This window comes from Oreochromis niloticus, linkage group LG8, assembly GCF_001858045.2.
Source record: "Oreochromis niloticus isolate F11D_XX linkage group LG8, O_niloticus_UMD_NMBU, whole genome shotgun sequence".
NCBI classification, from domain to species: domain Eukaryota; kingdom Metazoa; phylum Chordata; class Actinopteri; order Cichliformes; family Cichlidae; genus Oreochromis; species Oreochromis niloticus.
Genome location: NC_031973.2, coordinates 3,670,446 through 3,688,796, shown reverse-complemented (window position 1 = coordinate 3,688,796; position 18,351 = coordinate 3,670,446). Strand labels below are relative to the sequence as shown.

The following is an 18,351-nucleotide window of genomic DNA, read 5'->3' as shown; positions in this document are numbered from 1 at the left end:
TGAAAAAGTTTGCTTCAGTTGCAATTGTTCTACCATCTAATTGTAAATATGCACAAGTTAAGACTGTTGCTGACCTTAAAAGAATTGAGTTCTACTCTCAGAGTTTACATGTAGTCCATTTTTAATGACAGAGTATATATTAAACATCGGCTGTATATAAAAACTGAGACATCCCCCACTGGTTAGTGGTCAGTAGTAAAGCCTAGAAATAAAGCATTAGGCGTCTTATTTTTCTGAAAGTAGACGTGACTGCCGGGCAGACCTGACTTAAACGATCAAGAGGTACTGCACGCCCTTTTTGTTATTTACCATAATTTACAAATGAGCTTTATGTTGTGTTCATTAAGACCTCAAATACGTGATTGAGTCAATGCACTCATCACAAAACTATTTACTGAAGTCCTATCATGAGGGAGCCGAGGGATGTTTTCCCCTGGACATTTATGTAAACAGATGTGTTTTTGCGATGGTGAGATTGTGTGGACTGCACGCTGTGCGTGACAGCAGCCTTCGTTCCCTGCACACACACAGCTCCAGTCATACCAGTTCACTCTGACACAGCTGTCATATAACCGTCTATTCTGTGTTAAAGTAAACCTACTGCAGGACGGCACTGATTAGAAACAGCTAAATTGGTACTGAATAATAATTAAATATGATTAATTAGCTTAACAGGCTCGTATTTCTCTTGCAGAATGGTGAGGGCAGCAACATTTTAGCATCCAAGTTGCCAAAAGGGCACATTTCTACTTTGCAGACTCAGAAGCTCCAACCTGTATATGCAAACTATGATATAAAAGAACAAATCATTTTGGTCATCCACACTGCTTTCAACATCAAACAACACTGGAGCCTCATTTCATCCTAGTTTAGACCATAAGTGTCCTAGAATTGCACGTTAAATATCAGTTTCCATGGAGTGAGCTCAGAGATGAGAACAACTAGTGTAACTTAATGCGTTTGTCAGTTTTTTATTTGTATTGGTGAATAGTTTTTTCCTGTGGTTGGATTTTCTTTGATGGTCAAAAATGATTTGGATTCAAACAGAGATGGATGAGTCATGGATGAGCTGTAGATATGAATATATATATATATGTAGAGAGAGAGAGAGAGAGAGAGAGAGAGATGTACTGTGCAAAAGTCCAAGAGTACCATATCCAGACCCATATTTTCAAACAGCTTAACCACAACTGGAAGGAGCACAGAGCAGTCACATGACTCAAACACAACCACACTGGTATCTGTATCTGCAGTAGTGATTATGACGATATTATGCTGAACATGTGTGGTCAACATAAATAGTGTAACCGCTCTAAATATCAGTAATTATCAAATCATACCAACAGATAAATGACAATTCATTCATTCATTACATTCTTCATGGTTTAGTGTTTTTTTTATTTTAAGAGAAGCAGTAAAATAATGCATAAGTTTACATGGACCTAAGGAACACAGAGTGTGTGATTTGCAAACTTCATAAACCCAAATATACTCCTAAATATTTTGAATTGATGGCAGTGACATGTATATACATTTCAGCCATGATGGTGCTTTTCCAGATGTACATAGGAATTAATGCAGCCCCGTACCTGTGAACTGAGTGCTGATAACAAGCTGGATGGTCCCCCTGTTCTTTAGTCTGGACAGCATGGTGTCCATGTTGCCTCGGTACGTTTTAAATGAACTTTGGTCCCGAGAAGATGACAGTGTTTCTGGAACATTCATGTTCACTTATTATTTGCATGATGGAGCTTTAACCTGCATTTGTGGACGACATGGTCAGCTGTGTTTCTGAGCCTGAGTCTGTTTTTGATGCAGTGCTGCCCGAGGGCCCGAAGATCACGGATATCTAGGGTTTATTTCTGGCCTTTTCTCTTGTTCACAGACAAATGAATTTTTTTGATATTATGTACTGTGGCTGATACTGTCTACTATGGACATTTAAAGTCTTTGCAATTTTACATCAAAAAACATTATTTTTTAAATTGTTCCGCAAGCTGTAGATGCAGTTTTTCCTCTCTTACACGTTCCTTTATACCCAGTCATGCTAATGACCTGCTGCTAATTAACATGATTTGCTGCAAAATGTTCCTCCAGCTCTTTCTTTTAGTATCACTGACTTTTCCAGCTTTTTGTTGCCCCATCCCAACTTTTTTGAAACATCCAGCTCCCATCCAATTCAAAACTGAGTAAATACTTTTCTGGGAATGGAACATTTTCTTCTTTCAAACATTTGACGTCTGTTCTGTGCTCTATTGTGAATAAAAGATGGGTTTAGGAGATTTGTGACTCACTGTATTCTGTTTTTATTTACACTTAATACAAAATCCCAGATGTGCAAACTGGGTTTGTACATCTGGCCATCCTTTCAGGTTAAAAGTTTCTAATCCAAGCCCCCTGCTGACCCTCGTCCATCCTCAGTCTTCGCCATGTTTACTGTAACAGTACATGACGCAGCGTTAGCGCCCCACCAGCCGACTCATGTGGCCCTGCTCTCGGCTCACGCTGAGTTCTGAGAGTTCGTACGGAGATGCAGATACGAACGGTTTCTTTGAAGATGACTCCTGCTGCCTCACAACAACAGAGGGGGGTGTGAGAGAGCGTGTGGTGGCAGCAACCTTACGGTGGTGATGACAGTGGGAGTCAGAGATGAATGATCAAACATAATGTGGCGCAAAGATGTCCAAGCAGGCTTTGATTTACTCAAACAGAGCTGCTGCTGATCGTATTAGGCAGCAGAGCAGTGAGGCTGGGGGAAGGGCATTAAAGAGGAGGTAAACCCCAGGAGCCACACGTCCCCTGTCTGCCTGACACCTGTCCTTTGTGCCTGTTCAAACACCTGCTGATGGCCCCCCACTCTGCTCCCATTGAGCCCTTCCTGTTGCTTAGCAGGTGTCACAAGGAATCAAATGAAAAGACAGAGCACAGCAGAGAGTGATGGCGTCCTATCAGACGCACTTATGCAATAAACACAGGAAGTTTACACTACAGAACAAAGGGAGGAAGTTTGCCCAATTTACTTACTACAGGAAAAGTTCAGATTTTATGTAGTTTCAGTACCAATGCAGGAAGTAACGCTGGCCATGAGACGCTTCACTCACTTTTCTCTGAGGTTGCTGGTGCTAAAAAATGCTCATCTATTGCAAAGGCTTGCATTTAACCTGATTTCAGGCTTTCATAATTAATAATTTTATGCTTTGATGATTGGAGTTTCTGCCACACAACATCCACTCAAGAAAAAATTACTTATTAAATAGCCCATGACTTTGAATCTAAAGATAATGAGTGCATGTTGGTTTGAAATGTATCTGTCATGCAGATTGATCCTGCATGTAAACACTGGGGAGAGTTTCATATGGAGGGAAAATAAAGGTTTAACAAAGGATCGGTGCTGTTTATTTTCCATTGTGTAGTTTCAGGTGAGGACGTTGTGTTAATTTGAATCTGGACATTCAGACGAAAAGAACTTGTTTGAAATCTGGCCTTGTCGTAATAATGATAATAATAATAATAATAATAGCTTTTGACCATATTAGTAATAAAGGAAGATGCCAGGTGATTACACTGTAGGAGGATAAAGTTGGTTTTATGGACATCTTTTAGTCCAGCACAGTGAATCCGAATAATTATTTTAATCTGTCTTTACATTATCTGTCTTCACTCTGACTTTTTCTTCGGTTTCAGATTTAATATCCTGTTGAAATAAGAGAAAAAAATCTGAGTGATGAACTGGGGCTTGCCAGAACAAAGAATAATACATCACTACCTCTGCAGGGATTTGCTTTAACAAAATATTTCTGATCTTTATCTGGAAACAGACAACTGATGGACACCAGGGCTCTGCTGGAAGGAAGCAAAGAGAAGTTTAGCTCTCAAAGAAAAACTGTTTGGTTCCAAGGCCAGGTGAAGGACCTAATTTTAGAGAATGGAAAACTGAAAGCATAATTCCTATCAGTGATAGCCAGATGGAGGAGCTGAAAAGTGAGAATGAGAATGGTGAATAAAGAAGCCAGCAGCCTCACTGAGGTAAATGAGGCAGGAAGCATCAGAAGTTGATTTACAAGCACGAGAGTCTGTGTGGACTGGTCTTTTAATCATTCCCCCAAAACCTCACATGCACCTAATTCTTCACCTGTACTGTCAGCGCTAACAGCTCGATTTCAAAAGAGGTTTTTTACTGCATGAGAATCACAGAGGGTTGATTATCGCACATATATACACATTCCTCACCTGCAGCAGCATCACAACATTCTGTTAGTGGTAAAGAGCTTTTAAGACTTTCTAGCTTCTGTCTGTGTTGAGGCTTTAAATAATAAAAGTGTTGACATTTTGGTTGCAGTTGCAACAATGTAACAGTCAGGATGCATCATATTATCAGTGTCCATCCTTTTTCTGAACTATAAAGCGAGCTCATTGCTCCAGGTGGGCTGTAGCCTGACCCAGGACAGGTCGCCGGTCCTAACTGGTCACAGGGCATTGCAAAGAGGCAGTCTGCCTCATACTCTCACATCCACGGGTGCTTTAGAATCACTAATGAACCTAATATGCACGTCTTTGGACTGCATGAGGAAGTCTGAGCTTCTTACTGTGAGGCCGCAGTGCTAACCACAGCAGCTCTTTTTATCTGTGAAGCCGCATTAAAATGATTGAGAATGAGTAGAAAATGAGCTTGCTGCCCTCTCTGGGCTAACAGAGGTATCGCCAGACAGCAAAATAAAAGCTTTTCTCGAATTGTCAAAATTTGGACAAACTGGCAGCTTATCACATCCCCCATTTAATATGAAACTGTGCTTCGTCTTTATTGAATTCTGATTTACTTTTATTTATTAACTTTACCAGGATTTACTGTTTTTTGGGGTTTTTTTCATTTGATGGTCAAGAAGCTAAAAATGAAATGACGAATGAATATTGCAGAAAAGAAATAAATGTGTCGTCGTGAACTTTAACAGCCTGCAGAGATGGAGCTCCTGTGTTTTTGAAGTATCTCTGAGCATTGCACAGTATAACCTTCGGGTGAATTTGCTGGGATGTCGACTCCTGGGAAGATTGTGGCGATGTGTTAACACACACCTGAATGCTTCAGACCAACAAACTGCCAAAACCTCTACAGAGGCGCTAACATTTGATGATGAACAGTTAATCAATTAATTAGAAGTACATTTTTCCCATGACAGATGCGAAAACTTTTTTTTTTCACAGGACTGCATTCAGATTTTCTACAAAGGAGATTGGAGGAGAGATTCTTAAAGATGATTTGTAGAAATAAACGCGAACAGGTGTTGGCATCCTCCACCTGCTGCTGAATTCTTCGAATCCTCCACTAGATGTCTCTACACACCACTCACGCGTTCAGGTAGACCAGCTGTTCACTCAAAATGTCTGTTTATCAATTATCAGTGGAAGAGTGACTTAAGAGTTGGTTGTGAGCAAATCCAGATAAAGTCTCCTCTGTGTGTGACCCTTTCAGGGACGCTTTCAGTGGGGAAAATGCGGCAGTGTCCTGGAAGCTACCACCACAAAGCAATAAAACAGAAACTGTTCCTGTGAGTGAAGGCTGGGGCTGAAATTGGCTGAGCTCACAGCTTCTGTGTGGAAGCCTTTCAGAGGGAACAAATAGAAAAGGTGCCATTTAAGGTGTGAGGTACTCATACAGAACTGAGTGGCCTTTCACTGGAGAAAAACATGTTTATTACTGTGAAGGGCGCCACAAGTGAGAAAATACTTTTATTTTAGGTGTATTTTGTATTTCAAAACTTACAGAGTATGATAATGACTTCTATCAAGAGTCTAAATGCTTCTTTAATTTCTTTTGCAAATGAGTTATTTATACAAAACAGTATTTACTCTCTTTTTCGCCTGTAGCCGCTGCTGCACATGCCCAGTGTTCCCTGCACTAATCCACACGCATTTCTAGCACGTCCCGACTTTTGCCGTTTTTTAAAGTTCTGCTAATGTGTTTGATTTACAGTGCAGCTGTAGCCTTGCTGCTACAACAGATGGGAGTCGATAACATTCAGTGTGTTAGGATGTGATTCAATAATATTAAACAATATTTTGAAGGCTGTTTCTAACCTGTTTTTATGGATATTTGTGCTCAAAGCTGTGTAACATGCTACATAATATCCTAGAATATTTGATACAAATCAGGCCATAAACGCTTCAAGAAAATGATTCGTGGGTTACTGTTCGGTTAAGTCTCCCGGAAGTGAGGGTAGGTCGCTGTAGTGTCCTCTGAAGTGATGAAAACAGCAGTGCGCGCGTGTGCGTCTGCGTGCGTGCTCGGAGAGAGAAAGAGGGGAGAGGTGGGAGAGGTGGAGAGGGGATGACGAGAGTCACACCGAGAGGAAAAGCTCGTGAAAGGATTCATAAACTTGGGAGCGGTCGGAGCAGCTGTGCCGCAGTTTGTTTCTTCTCCGGGTAATTTGTGTCCAACTATAGCGGTGCGTTCGCAGCAGGTGAAAACCAACGAGCCGCGCCCAGGAGAAATCTGCCGAGAACAGCCAGGTAGTTAAACTCCTCACAGCCATCACAGCCTTTATTCACGTTCACTGAAGCTTTGCTGCCTGTTTCTGAGCTTTGCTTCAGATTGATTTCTATATTTTCTGAGTATTTAGAGAGAGAGAGCAGGCAGGGTATCAGGTGTGGAAGACTGTTTGTGCCAACTAAAGAAAAGTTATTCACTGAAAACAATTCTATTAAAATAGATTTTTAAAATGCTGTTTAGATGGGAAACAAACTCAACACATAGACACGTTAGCTCTTACTTTCAAATACTTAAGTTATACATTGTTGTTTGGGGGGGGCTGCAGAATATAACAAAGATTCAGTTGCATAATGTAGAAAATCAGATTTAAGTAAAGTTCACCCTTGTTGTCTTGTAGAATTGCAGCATGCTCTTCAGTTCATACCAGGACCAACTCGATCTAATTATCCATGCGGAAATAATTTGATTTACGTTATTTCTACTTCATTAAAATATCCGTTTTCCTGATGGAAAATCCACTCCTGTGATCCCATGGTCTCTGGATAAGGTTAGATATCAGTATGAGAAATACACGACAGAGTTATACCTGAGGACAGCACCACAGCAAATGGATTAAAATGTACTATACCTGTGCAGGATGCAATATGGGCCTCTGTATTACCTTCAGTCACAGTATTCTGTGTCTGGCACTTGGCTTGTAGTCATAGTAATGCTAAACTTGTCGTCCCATTTTAGTGTCACCTCATAATTTTGACTCACTGAGTTATTCTTACTGTTATAAGTGGCTTCTTTCTTCATATACACATTTTTTTAAGCTACAGTGAATAGGATTAGTAGGTTGACTTCATTAAAAAGGCCATATAAGAGTTTAAAGGAGTAGAGGAGTATTAGCTGGGCTGTTAAATTTAGTACCTCGAGTGTAAGTCTTGTCTGTGCTGGTGAAAGTGTAGAAGCCTGATTGAGTCTTGCCTGGCAAAAAAAAACCATCTGGAAGGACACAAAGTCGGTTTTACCTGTGCGAGTTTGTGGTAAAGTAGCTAAACATATATCATATATTAGAAAAAACTGAAGGACCTTTTGACTCTTTAAAATCCAGTTTACAGATTACATTTCTTTGGTTACATTTTCAGTTATTACAACAATCAGATTCAATGTCTTGTATTAATCCAGGGGTGTGGGCCACATATAGCCCACTTTGATCCTAAGTGGGTCAAACGAGTGAAAATCCCCTTTCTGTGAGTGTGAAGGAACTTCACATTTAATCCCTGAGTTATCTCAATATAAGAAAAATAAGTGCAATGTCAACGGTATATCTCAGTTTTTCCACATGATAAAGAAATGCTGCTGAAAGAAATGAAAGAAACCTGTCAGCGTGACTTAATTTCTTAAAATTAAAGCAGTTAATGTCCAGAATTACAAAAAGTCTGGTAGCTCATTGCCCAGAATGGCCTGTTAGTATAAAGTTGGACGATTTTTTTAATTCACAGGAAAAAAAATTTAAAAAATTGACATTTCTTAAGTATATAGTGAAAAAACAAGAACTTCTTTGTTATTTGATTGTGTAGCTATTACTTTATTGCTGTAGTATGAAAAAGATGTCACATGTATGAAATTACAGCTACAAGCCCAAAATGTATGCCCTTCTTCACATTCTCCAAACATAGCCAACTGTGTACCCAGTTGGAGTTTTTACCGGGCCGATTCTGGCAAGACATCATTTGACATTCTCCAAAGTTTCACCGGCAAAAAAATCCTCAAAAAAGGCCTAAAAAGTTTAGAAAACAAAAGTATTGAAATTGCAGATGTGCCTTAAATATGCGTATAATATTTCCCCCCGGGAACAGTTACAACAAACAACTCAACAAATATTGAAATGAATGGTCTAAGAACTTTGTTTGATCAGTGGTCACACCCTGAAACTGGGAGTAAATGTATTAGTTCTCATTCTGTCTATTTGAGGGGTGACAGAGCGGAGGACATGTAGAAAAAGAATATATTGGCCTCTTTGTTCCACAATGATCCGTCTTCCTGATTGAGTAACAGAAGGTCAGAAAGACTGAATGTCCGCACGGCGCGTCTATCGATTTGGCTCCGAGACCGTCCTCAGTTTAGTGTAATTGGATCTGATGGGGACAAAGAGAAACAGCCAGACAAGGCAGAAAGACAAAACCAGAATTGCAGAGATGTTTATTCCCAAAACAGATGCTCAGATTTTATGTAATTCAGCAGGAAACGCTAAAAAAGCAACACCTTTGGATTTGATTTGACCAGAGTTTTACCAGGTGAGCCTCAGGTTCAACGCACTTTTTTCTCACTGTTGTGTAAATGTACAGAAACAATGTCTGTTGACAGATGTGTTAATCATTAACATTAGAGTTGGGAAAAAGCCCAGCGTTGACATTCCTCCCACATTTTTGAAGTGTGACTGCAGACCTCTGATTCTGTGAAGCTCTAAATAAAAGCAAAGCTCCCTTTTACAGAACATTTTCCAGGATAACATGACGACATTCTGTCTGTTGACTCATGCAAGTGTGATATTTGCTCAGCTGGGTGTAGACAACTGTATCTTAATGCAGCTTTGGTGACGTGGTTTAGCTCTTTGTTAAAATCTGTCCCTATCGTGTCTCTCCCAGACATTCCCTGTTTGTCCATCTGAACAGGTGCTGCTAGAGTCCCAGAGCAACTCGTCTCAGGCTCCATGGCCAGCAACATGACCCCTCAGGGCTGCGGCCCGAACGTGGATTCCATTTATTACAATCTGTGTAGCACTGAAGCTGCATGGGGCATCGTGCTGGAGGCCTTAGCGGCAGCTGGTATCGTCTTCTCCTTCGTGCTCCTCATCTCGCTGCTGGCCAGCCTGCCCTTCCATAAAGACTACAACCGCAAGAGCTCGGTGGCTCTTCACGCCTTCTTCCTGATCTGCACTGCTGGTCTCTTCTGCCTAACCTTTGCCTTCATCGTGGGAAAGAACTTCTCCACTTGTGCTTCACGGAGGTTCCTCTTCGGGGTGCTGTTCAGCGGCTGCTTCGCCTCCCAGCTGATGCAGTGTGTGAGGCTGAACATCCTGGCCAGACGGAACAGCGGGCCTCGAGTTTGGGTCTTGTGTCTTGGGGCGCTGGGGCTGTGGCTGGTGGAGGTGATCATCAACACAGAATGGCTGGTAATTACAATTGTGTCTTCCAACACCACAGCTCAAACTAGCACAGCTATAGCCGTGCCTTGTGACATTGCTAACGAGGACTTTGTCATGGCGCTCATCTACGTGATGGTGCTGATCCTGGCTGTGATGGTGGCGAGTCTGACCATCATGATGGGCAAACACACACAGTGGAAGAAGGAAGGCGCTTGCATCCTTGTGACGAGCCTCTTTTCAGTGGGTATTTGGGTGGTGTGGATCGTCATGTACGTGTATGGGAATGGGAAAACCGGGAATCCAACGTGGGATGACCCAACCTTAGCCATCGCTTTGGTAGCAAACGCCTGGGTCTTCATTATCATCTACACCATTCCCGACATCTGCTGTCTGAACAGTGACGATGAGAGTCAACAAGACTACACAGAAAATTTTTACCAAAACCAAGGAGTCGGATACGAGACGATCCTGAAGGGACAGTCCTCCCAGAACGTGTATGTGGAAAATAAGGCTTTCTCCATGGACGAGTCCAACCAAGGTATGTAGCTTAGCCCTGGAGTTGCTGTAGAAAACCTTCAAACAAGCAACTTCACAAGTACGCTTAACTTTGAAGGGTTTTATTGGTTCAACTGTTATAAAGGGATTCTAACATCGTCATGAGTCTTTATGGTTTCAAAATTTTGCACCTGGTCCAAAGTAGACCTTCAGATGGGACACCTGAATCCACAGAGGCATCATTTAAAAGGATCCAAGGACAAATAGACCCAAAGCTGGTTACAGTGGTCAAAATAAAAACCAGTCAAAAGACCTAACATTAGATGAGGAACACAAGACTGAGCATAATTTTGACAAGGGGGATTTTAAGAGTCTTAGAGCATTAAAAATGAGTACATAAATGTCTAAACTAACACGTGAGATCAGTTCTCCAAGTGCTTAAGGCTGTTTAAAATACAGTTTACAGATTTTTTTATGGATGTTTCGGTGATTTTTTACTGAATAGATGAATTCATGAATGACCCAATGCCACATTTTTACAAACTTACAATTCTGAACCTTAAAACTAGTCTAAAGTTTAAAAATCATGTTTTGGAATTTATAAGCTATGATTGGGTAAAGGTGTGGATCTCACATCAAGGCCAGTTTGAGGCAAACAAGAAAAAAACTAAAAACAATTTGGATTTTGGAAATACATGAATTCATCGATTCATCTTCTCTCCTTTGTGAAAGAGATAAAGACTACAAGCTGTGGTGATTTTGTCCTTGTTAAAGCTGCTCACGTAATTTCCAAGAAGAAATGTTGTGTTGCTTCGAGGTATTCAGTGTTATTTGTTTCATCAAAGCAAAGTGGAGCTGATGTTTTTGGTGGTAGTTGAGCTCCATCTTTTATTTCCTTGAATGTGATGCAATAACATTTACATAGCAGCAATAAAACCAAATCAGAGGTTCACCAGAAACAAAAGATATTCTGAGCTAAGGTTGATGATTACAGAAAATATTCCTGATTTTCCTGCAGCAGCCGTATACAATATGACCGTGAAATAAAAGTTCTTCAGAGCAGCTACGCACGATTTGTTTCCTAAAGGCAAACATTTCCCCCGGTCAGCAAACCGAACGGTGTCGGAGCTCTTCAGAGCATTCACCCTGACGCATTTTCACACAATAGCCATCCTTATGAGGTTCGCTTTAGTGTTATTACAAACTCTGCCTCTCACGATGACCTTGCGCTGATGAGTGAATGTTTTCTAGCCCTCGAAAACACCAGAACAAACAAAATATGCAGCAAAATGTCCTGAAAAGGTTGTTTTCTGCCCACACGATGACTCCACAGAATCTGATCTGCTGATCTGAGCTCAGCCCAAAGGATCAGAGCAGTAAGTCTGATAGTTGTCAGGGATCGCTAATCGAAGACGGTTCACAGTAACAAGGAAGGTCATGTGTACTTGTTTATAACCTGTAAGGGGGTTTTTTTGTATTATTAGGTAGCTGTGGTGTAGAGGTAGAAAGAGTAGCTTTGGCTTTGTGCTATGCTATGGTAAGCTAAATATGTTACTATACAGATAAGCACAATGTGTAAGAATGCAGAGGAGGTTCTGTCTCTTATGTACATTTTTCCTGATTAGCACAGATTAATGTGTGTCATAAAAAGTCTCAGAATTTGGTTTGAGCACATTTGACTTTAATCATTAACTTACATTACGTCCTACAGTATGACTAAACTGCCATTAAATGAAAATCATCATTCCCCACCTAATATTTTACCTTCTGAATCATTCTTGTTAATAAGTGTCTGACTACATCTATGAATGCTGTATCACTCCCACTAGAATCATTACACCATCTGTTTGCGCTGTCTCCACGGCGACAAAGGTGTGGCAACTGTTTAATATGGGGGTTAGTTATATATCATGTCCATCTCTGCAGGGCACTTTCTCAAAGATGGAGGGCAGGCAGGTTGTAATATGAAGATGAAGGGGATTATTGCTGGGTAGCACTTAAGAGGCCACAGATATCACACACTGATTGTTGGGTGATTAAAAGATTTATTTTCTTATCTCTGTCTGTTCATCACAGACTCCAAGCCTGTGTCTCCATACAGCGGCTACACCGGTCAGATGCGTAACTCTGTGTACCAGCCCACTGAGCTGGCGCTCATCAGCAAAGGAGTTGGAAATGTGAGTATAAAAGTGATACATTCACAGAAAAACACATTTGAATATGACCAGTCCACTCGCACACATACCTGTTTTCTACACTAGGCAAATTTTTATGGAAATAAGGAAGTGGTGACAGTAACCATTTACAGTTTTTGAAGAGCATGAAAACCTCAATAACACCAGATACACATAACACCAACAACCATCACTTCCAAGGCTTTTTTAGTCCATATTTGCATTTTGATTAACAACAGGCAAAGAAACATGGGCGTATGAATAAAACAGGTGGACATTTAAAAGTTGTTAGGAGCACGTGTGGCTTAAATCACAGCTTTAATTCTAATGTCACAGATGCCAGGTGTTAAACATCCAGCTGGAGGCGTTTCCTCAGGTTATAGAAAAAAGTCCATTATATAATCATTAGATTCAAGGCTCATTTAATACAACATGGCATTTATTTTGTAAATTATGCGCACCATTAGTGTCTGTAAAGACCAGAACACCAGGTACACTTTAGGGTTGAGCCAACCTCGTGACTAAAGAGCATTTGTTCTTCTTAGAAAAGCAAAAGTGCAGAGGTCATGTGATGATTTCAACTTCTGACCACAGTCTGTATATAAATGAGAGACTTTCCCAACTGATCAGTAATGATTTAGACCCACCTTAAACTAAACTGTAGTAATAAGGACACAAAATAAACATCCTGTCAGCATGTGAGGCCTGAAACTACCGACTAATATCACAAACTCCTTAAAAATGGTGCAATGAGGTCACAGATTAAATTAACTGAACGAGCTAACGTTGTCCACCATATTGCATGTGGTGTGACCAGCTGGTTGGCAGTAGTTCATGATGGTTTCAGTGTCAGTGGATGAAATCTGTTGCACCAGAAACCTCCTTGAGATTGATTTTGTTGCCTGTAGTTTTTCCAGCCAATCATTTTCTGCTCTCAGTCCCCAGCAACTGTTCACAACAATCTCTGGGAATGCTCATTTTTCCCAAACTACCTTTGGTTGCTAGATGGTCGTGGCTCTGTCTCAAGGCCTGTGTGACTGGGCACAATCAGATTTCCCCACGCTGGTGTTGTTCCTATGTCATGATAACAATTTTGGTCCAGGATCAACGTTGCAACTGACCAATCACATTGGCTAAGCAGTTAGCGTTAGCCAAGAAGTTAACTAACATGACTAATATAAATCTGGCTAACAGCAAATCTAACTTGATGAAATATTTATTATACTCCATAAATTAATAAAGAAAACACTTGACATGCTGACCATTTGTTCCAGAAGAGCCTTTTATATAAACAGAAGGATCTTTTTCTTTTTCCCCCATTTTCCACAACTAACACCAACACCAGGATATCAGGTAACACCGTGTGACGGGCCGTTATTCAGTTGACCTGATATTGTCACACATCCAAAATGACCGAAGTTATGTAATCTAACTTTTTGTCTAACCATAAAAGAGAATCGCCCCTGCTGTAAATTAAACAGAATGTGCACTTTTGATACAAACCATGAAGTGAAATCTGTGACAGAAGCTTTTTTTTATACAGTGTTTATGTCAGTGGTATCTGAGTAAGTACTGGAAGGTGAGATTTAGTCCCTTAATGACTTTGTATACAAGGTCACCATTGAAATGCATTTTAAGTGTAGTATCAGTGCACAGTCAGGGTTTATTTAGTGGAAAACACAGTTAACCCAAAATCCTGGCAGCTATCTAGTTAGTTAATGCTACAAGTGTACATGCAGAAATCATATACTGAAAGGTTTTAGTGTATTTTTGCTTTCTGTGCTGCTTCCTTTGCAAGCAAAATAAAGTCTGCTCTCTCATACTTTTTCAAATGTCCGGTACCTGCTGCGGTAATATCTGAGACACATCTCAAGAGTTAGTATGCGATTTCTGTGAAAAGGTTTTTTAAAATGACCCATTTGTTTTTAAATGCAGTGAACCACCAAAGGCATGAAGGTTATGTTTCATGTAAAAGCTTTAAGAAGTCATTTGAATTCAAGCAGGCAGTTGCAAACACACTCCGTCCCTATTCTTGGATGTTTTTGTCATGGCCCTTCTTATGACTTCACGCAGCAGCAGCTACCGGACCCGTCCTTTGACATCGTCATTCCCAGAGCTTCCATTGGCTCTGCGGCCAACAGCGGGAGCAGCACCCCGTCAACATAAAACGAGGCCGGGAACACAGCACGCACAGACGAGTGTAGGTCGAAAGCAGCTGCCTCGCCTCCTTCGTCACTCTGCAGTTCTCCTCTTTATCACCTGCTTGACTCCAGATGCTTTTCTTTTCATGGCCTCTGCTCATTTCCGACCTCTCAGGTCCTGCTGTATCCATAGCAACTTCTTCTACAGGTTGACTATGAATCACTTCTTTGTCTGGATTTTTTTTTCTTATCTTGTGCCGTTCACTCTCTATAGGCCTTGTGTCTGCCTCTTCTGTGCATATGCTCTTGGACTGAGCGCACTCTGTACTTCTTGTGTCATTCCTCTGGGAAAAAATCAAAGAAAAAAATGTTGATGAAAAAGGTAGTGCTTGATTTGGGGGACTGGTTTTCACTGCTTATTTATCTTAAAAAAAGTGAAATTCTTGCCTGAAGGCTTTAAAGGTGTCTCTGAAATGTGTGCAGCTCTCATTCATGGAGGAAGGCAGCTAGTGTTTCTACGTTTATGGGCTACAAAAATGCAAAATTAGACTTTTATTTGTCACTTTTATTTAATATAATTGTATTAGTTAATGTAGAGAATGACTTAAAGATGCTAAAATATGCATTTAGACTTTTTCAGGAGTGCTTAGGATTTATATATATATGTATATACATATATATATCTATATATATATAGATATATATATGTATATACATATATATATCTATATATATATAGATATATATATGCAGGTTGGACTGTGAGCATGTCATTAGAAGTGTTCGTGGTTTGTTTTGGTTTTTACATTTGCAAAGAAAAACAGCCACGTATGTGCTGCCATATTTTAAGTAAATCATGAGCATGTGAATGGTTCCAAGTAAGTTTGTTATTTTTAAGTTTCTATAAATATTTCTTTTAGTTTTTCAACATCCAGTCAAGTTCAGGTTAGTTTGTATCCGCAGGTAGATTTAGCCGACAGTAGGTGATCGTCCATCCTCGCATGCCCAAAACTAAAATAAATCAATAATGGTTAATGATCCACATCATACAATGCCACATTTTGTAGACTAATACTCTTACATAATGTAAAAGAATAAAAGAAAAAGCAAACAAAATAGTAATAAACCCACAAAGGGTGCAAAAGGGAAACTAGGGAGTGGTTGCCAGTGATCATGTAACTCTGCTGGTGATATCCACCATTAGTGAGCAAGCTGTACACTTCCAGAGTAGCTTTTTCATCCTTCAGAGGGTATATAACACCAAAAAACAAATCATTTCTTTCTTATTTTTGCAGGGGCATGGACTGCAGAGGACATCCCAGTGGTGAACGTGCCACAGCTCGCCAGACACCATCAGAGTAACTTTGGTTCACATTTTCTCGTTTATACTTGCTGACCTTTTGTTTTCTATTGTTTGCGGTTCCCTAAGCTGGTCCTAAGAGGAACCTTCATCCCCAATACATGGAGATGAATGGGAGGTCATCCCACTGAGGAACAGATAAACCTCCCATTGACTGATTTATTATGTTCCCCTGGGTATCAGACAGTCAAGAGCTTCATTTGAAAGTCAAAGCGCAGGGATGAAGCTGCGGCTTTGCTGCAGAACAAAGACTTGTGCAGTGGTCGACTTTTTCTGACAGGGAAGCGCGAGCTCTCTGCTGGACACAAACACACAGATGAAAGTCACGTTGCTGATGCCACAAAAACTGGGAGGAGAATCGTCAAAGCAAATGTTTCAAGTGTCTTTGGCTCAACATTACTTTCACTTTACACATTTAAGGTAGATTGCATTCACTTAGATTAAAAGGATAGTTTGCACAGATAAATTTAATTATTGAAGTCTTGTTTTTGAGCCTGGGTTGTGATTATTGTTGATAACCACAAAGTTAACACATGAAATTAAGCTTTTGAATTAATCTAAATGTACAATGTTGTCAGTGAGTCATTGGTTTTATGATGCACGAATGTACTGGATAAATGTATATATGCAATACTGTCTAAAGCACTGCTGTGCCATTTAATTATGTTCAGTACATGTTACACTGAAGAGACCTGCCTGTGGTTAGCCTGTTTTACTAGCTTATTGTTAATCAGTATAATTCCTCATAGAAGACTTTTTTCATTTCTGAAAAATCAGCTTTTGTGTCAGTATTTTTGGATAAAATAAAAATTTAAATTTCATTTGCGCAAAAACTGAATATATATTTAAATATATTTTTGTTATTCTTGAAGAAAGTTTATCATAGAGTCCAAAGTTGTAAATGTAACTATAAGAACGTCCCCCAGAGAGGGGACGTTATTTAAGTATGTGGGTGTTAATGAGCAGAATTTGCCATCATGTCTTTTACATTTTAGCTTTCAGTTACCTTTACTAATAGTCCTATGCATTCTTTCTTGTACAGTAGTTGTCCTATAAATGTCATATGCCATAAAGTGAACTCTACTCCACTGAAATCTGTAGTGCCTGTTGTTTTGATGGGTGTGCCCATATCCCATTCACAAAAGCTCGAGCTGAGAGCCCAGCAGCTTTTTCTGGTTGCTTTTGAAGCTAGCATTAGCAATTAGCAATAATCTTCAATGATTTATCATCTTAACGCATACGTTTTCTCTCACTAACCACCTTGACCAACATGTGATGCGGAGGAATTATTGTGCAGGATCAGGAACTCCTTTGGAACATTAACCAAGAAAACATTAGAGCTCATACCATATGTGGTTGAATAAACGAGCCAAGTTGAAGCTGTGGAGGCTGCATCAGCATTATAACATTAGCATATATGAGAAATAATTTGGTTGACTCGATGCAGTAAGTTTAGCTGTTTCACACCACCTTTATTTTTCACTAATATTTTTAATCCCTGGATGTGGATGCGGCACTGATCTGTGGTGGTGAAGAGAATGCTGAGCATAAAAGCAACCCATGCTCAATTCAGTACAATTTTATTTATTTTGTGCCAAATTACAACAACAGTTACCTCTAGGAACTTTATATTGTAAATTAAAGATATAGTATCTATCCTCCCTTAGCTATAGGGTGAGGAGATTAGTTATCTGGGAGGGATCAGAGTAGAGCCACTACTCCTCAACATCTAAAGAAGCCAGGTAAGATGATTTTTCCATTTGACCAGGATTATCCCAGGACATCTCCTAGGTGAAGTGTTCCTGGCATGCCCTGGTAGGAAAAGTCGCCCGGATAGTTTATACTGGAGATCTCTCAGATGGCGGGCGTGAGATCACCTTGGTGTTCAGGTGGATGAACTGCAGATACATGCCAGAAAATGGATGGATTTTTTTAAAGTTGTTACATTTTATTGTCATTTTGTCATCATCTTTGCTGGTCTTTCTATGAGTCGCCACTAGTGTGAAGAACTGCTACACTGATGCAACTGTCAAAGGTTTAATGATGTGAACAATGTGCCAGCACTATATTCACTGAATATGGGGTCATATAAGTATGGAATATTAGCACTGACTTGTTAGAGTGATGGGATCCCTCTTAATGATTATGTTTTCTTCCTTTTGCTGCCAGCTCTGTACATTTTAGCATCAAGTCTGAAGAGTTTGATTTGACAGTCCTAATTACAATGGATGTCAACAAACTAGCGAAATCTGTAATTACAGTCACGTCAGTGTGAAGTTAATGCTTCATTTGAAGGAAGTCTTCAGTTTACAACAGCTTCTGCAAATTCAGTTTAAATACTGACACAGAAACACAATTAAACATGAAACATTTCCAGGGGAAAGCATGTCTAACCGAGTTTAAGCAAGAGAAAGTGGACTTTACTGCCTTTATTGTGTGGAATTACACAGCCTGCTAGCACAGATAGTTTCTAATGTACAGCAAATAAAATTCTCTTGTAATGTTAATTACATGAATTGCTCATATGTACACACAGTTTCTAAGAATAAAAGATGAAATGGACA

At 40.0% G+C, this 18,351-nt stretch overlaps 1 protein-coding gene across 4 annotated transcripts; it reads left to right on the top strand.

Annotated features, from left to right (window-relative positions):
• Positions 1–6,260: 6,260 nt before the first annotated feature.
• Positions 6,261–17,395, top strand: gprc5c (G protein-coupled receptor, class C, group 5, member C). Of its 4 annotated transcripts, none has more exons than XM_025909744.1 (5): positions 6,262–6,504; positions 9,145–10,155; positions 12,189–12,289; positions 14,360–14,486; positions 15,723–17,370. In XM_025909744.1, exons 2-4 carry the CDS (start codon positions 9,183–9,185, stop codon positions 14,450–14,452), a joined length of 1,167 nt encoding a protein of 388 aa, XP_025765529.1. In that variant the 5' UTR covers positions 6,262–6,504; positions 9,145–9,182; the 3' UTR covers positions 14,453–14,486; positions 15,723–17,370. The 4 variants fall into 4 exon arrangements, with proteins under 4 accessions (XP_005453726.1, XP_025765529.1, XP_003448738.1 ...); XM_003448690.5 differs by having other exon boundaries at positions 9,118–10,155; positions 14,363–14,486; XM_005453668.4 differs by having other exon boundaries at positions 9,118–10,155.
• The last annotated feature ends 956 nt before the right edge of the window (positions 17,396–18,351 follow it).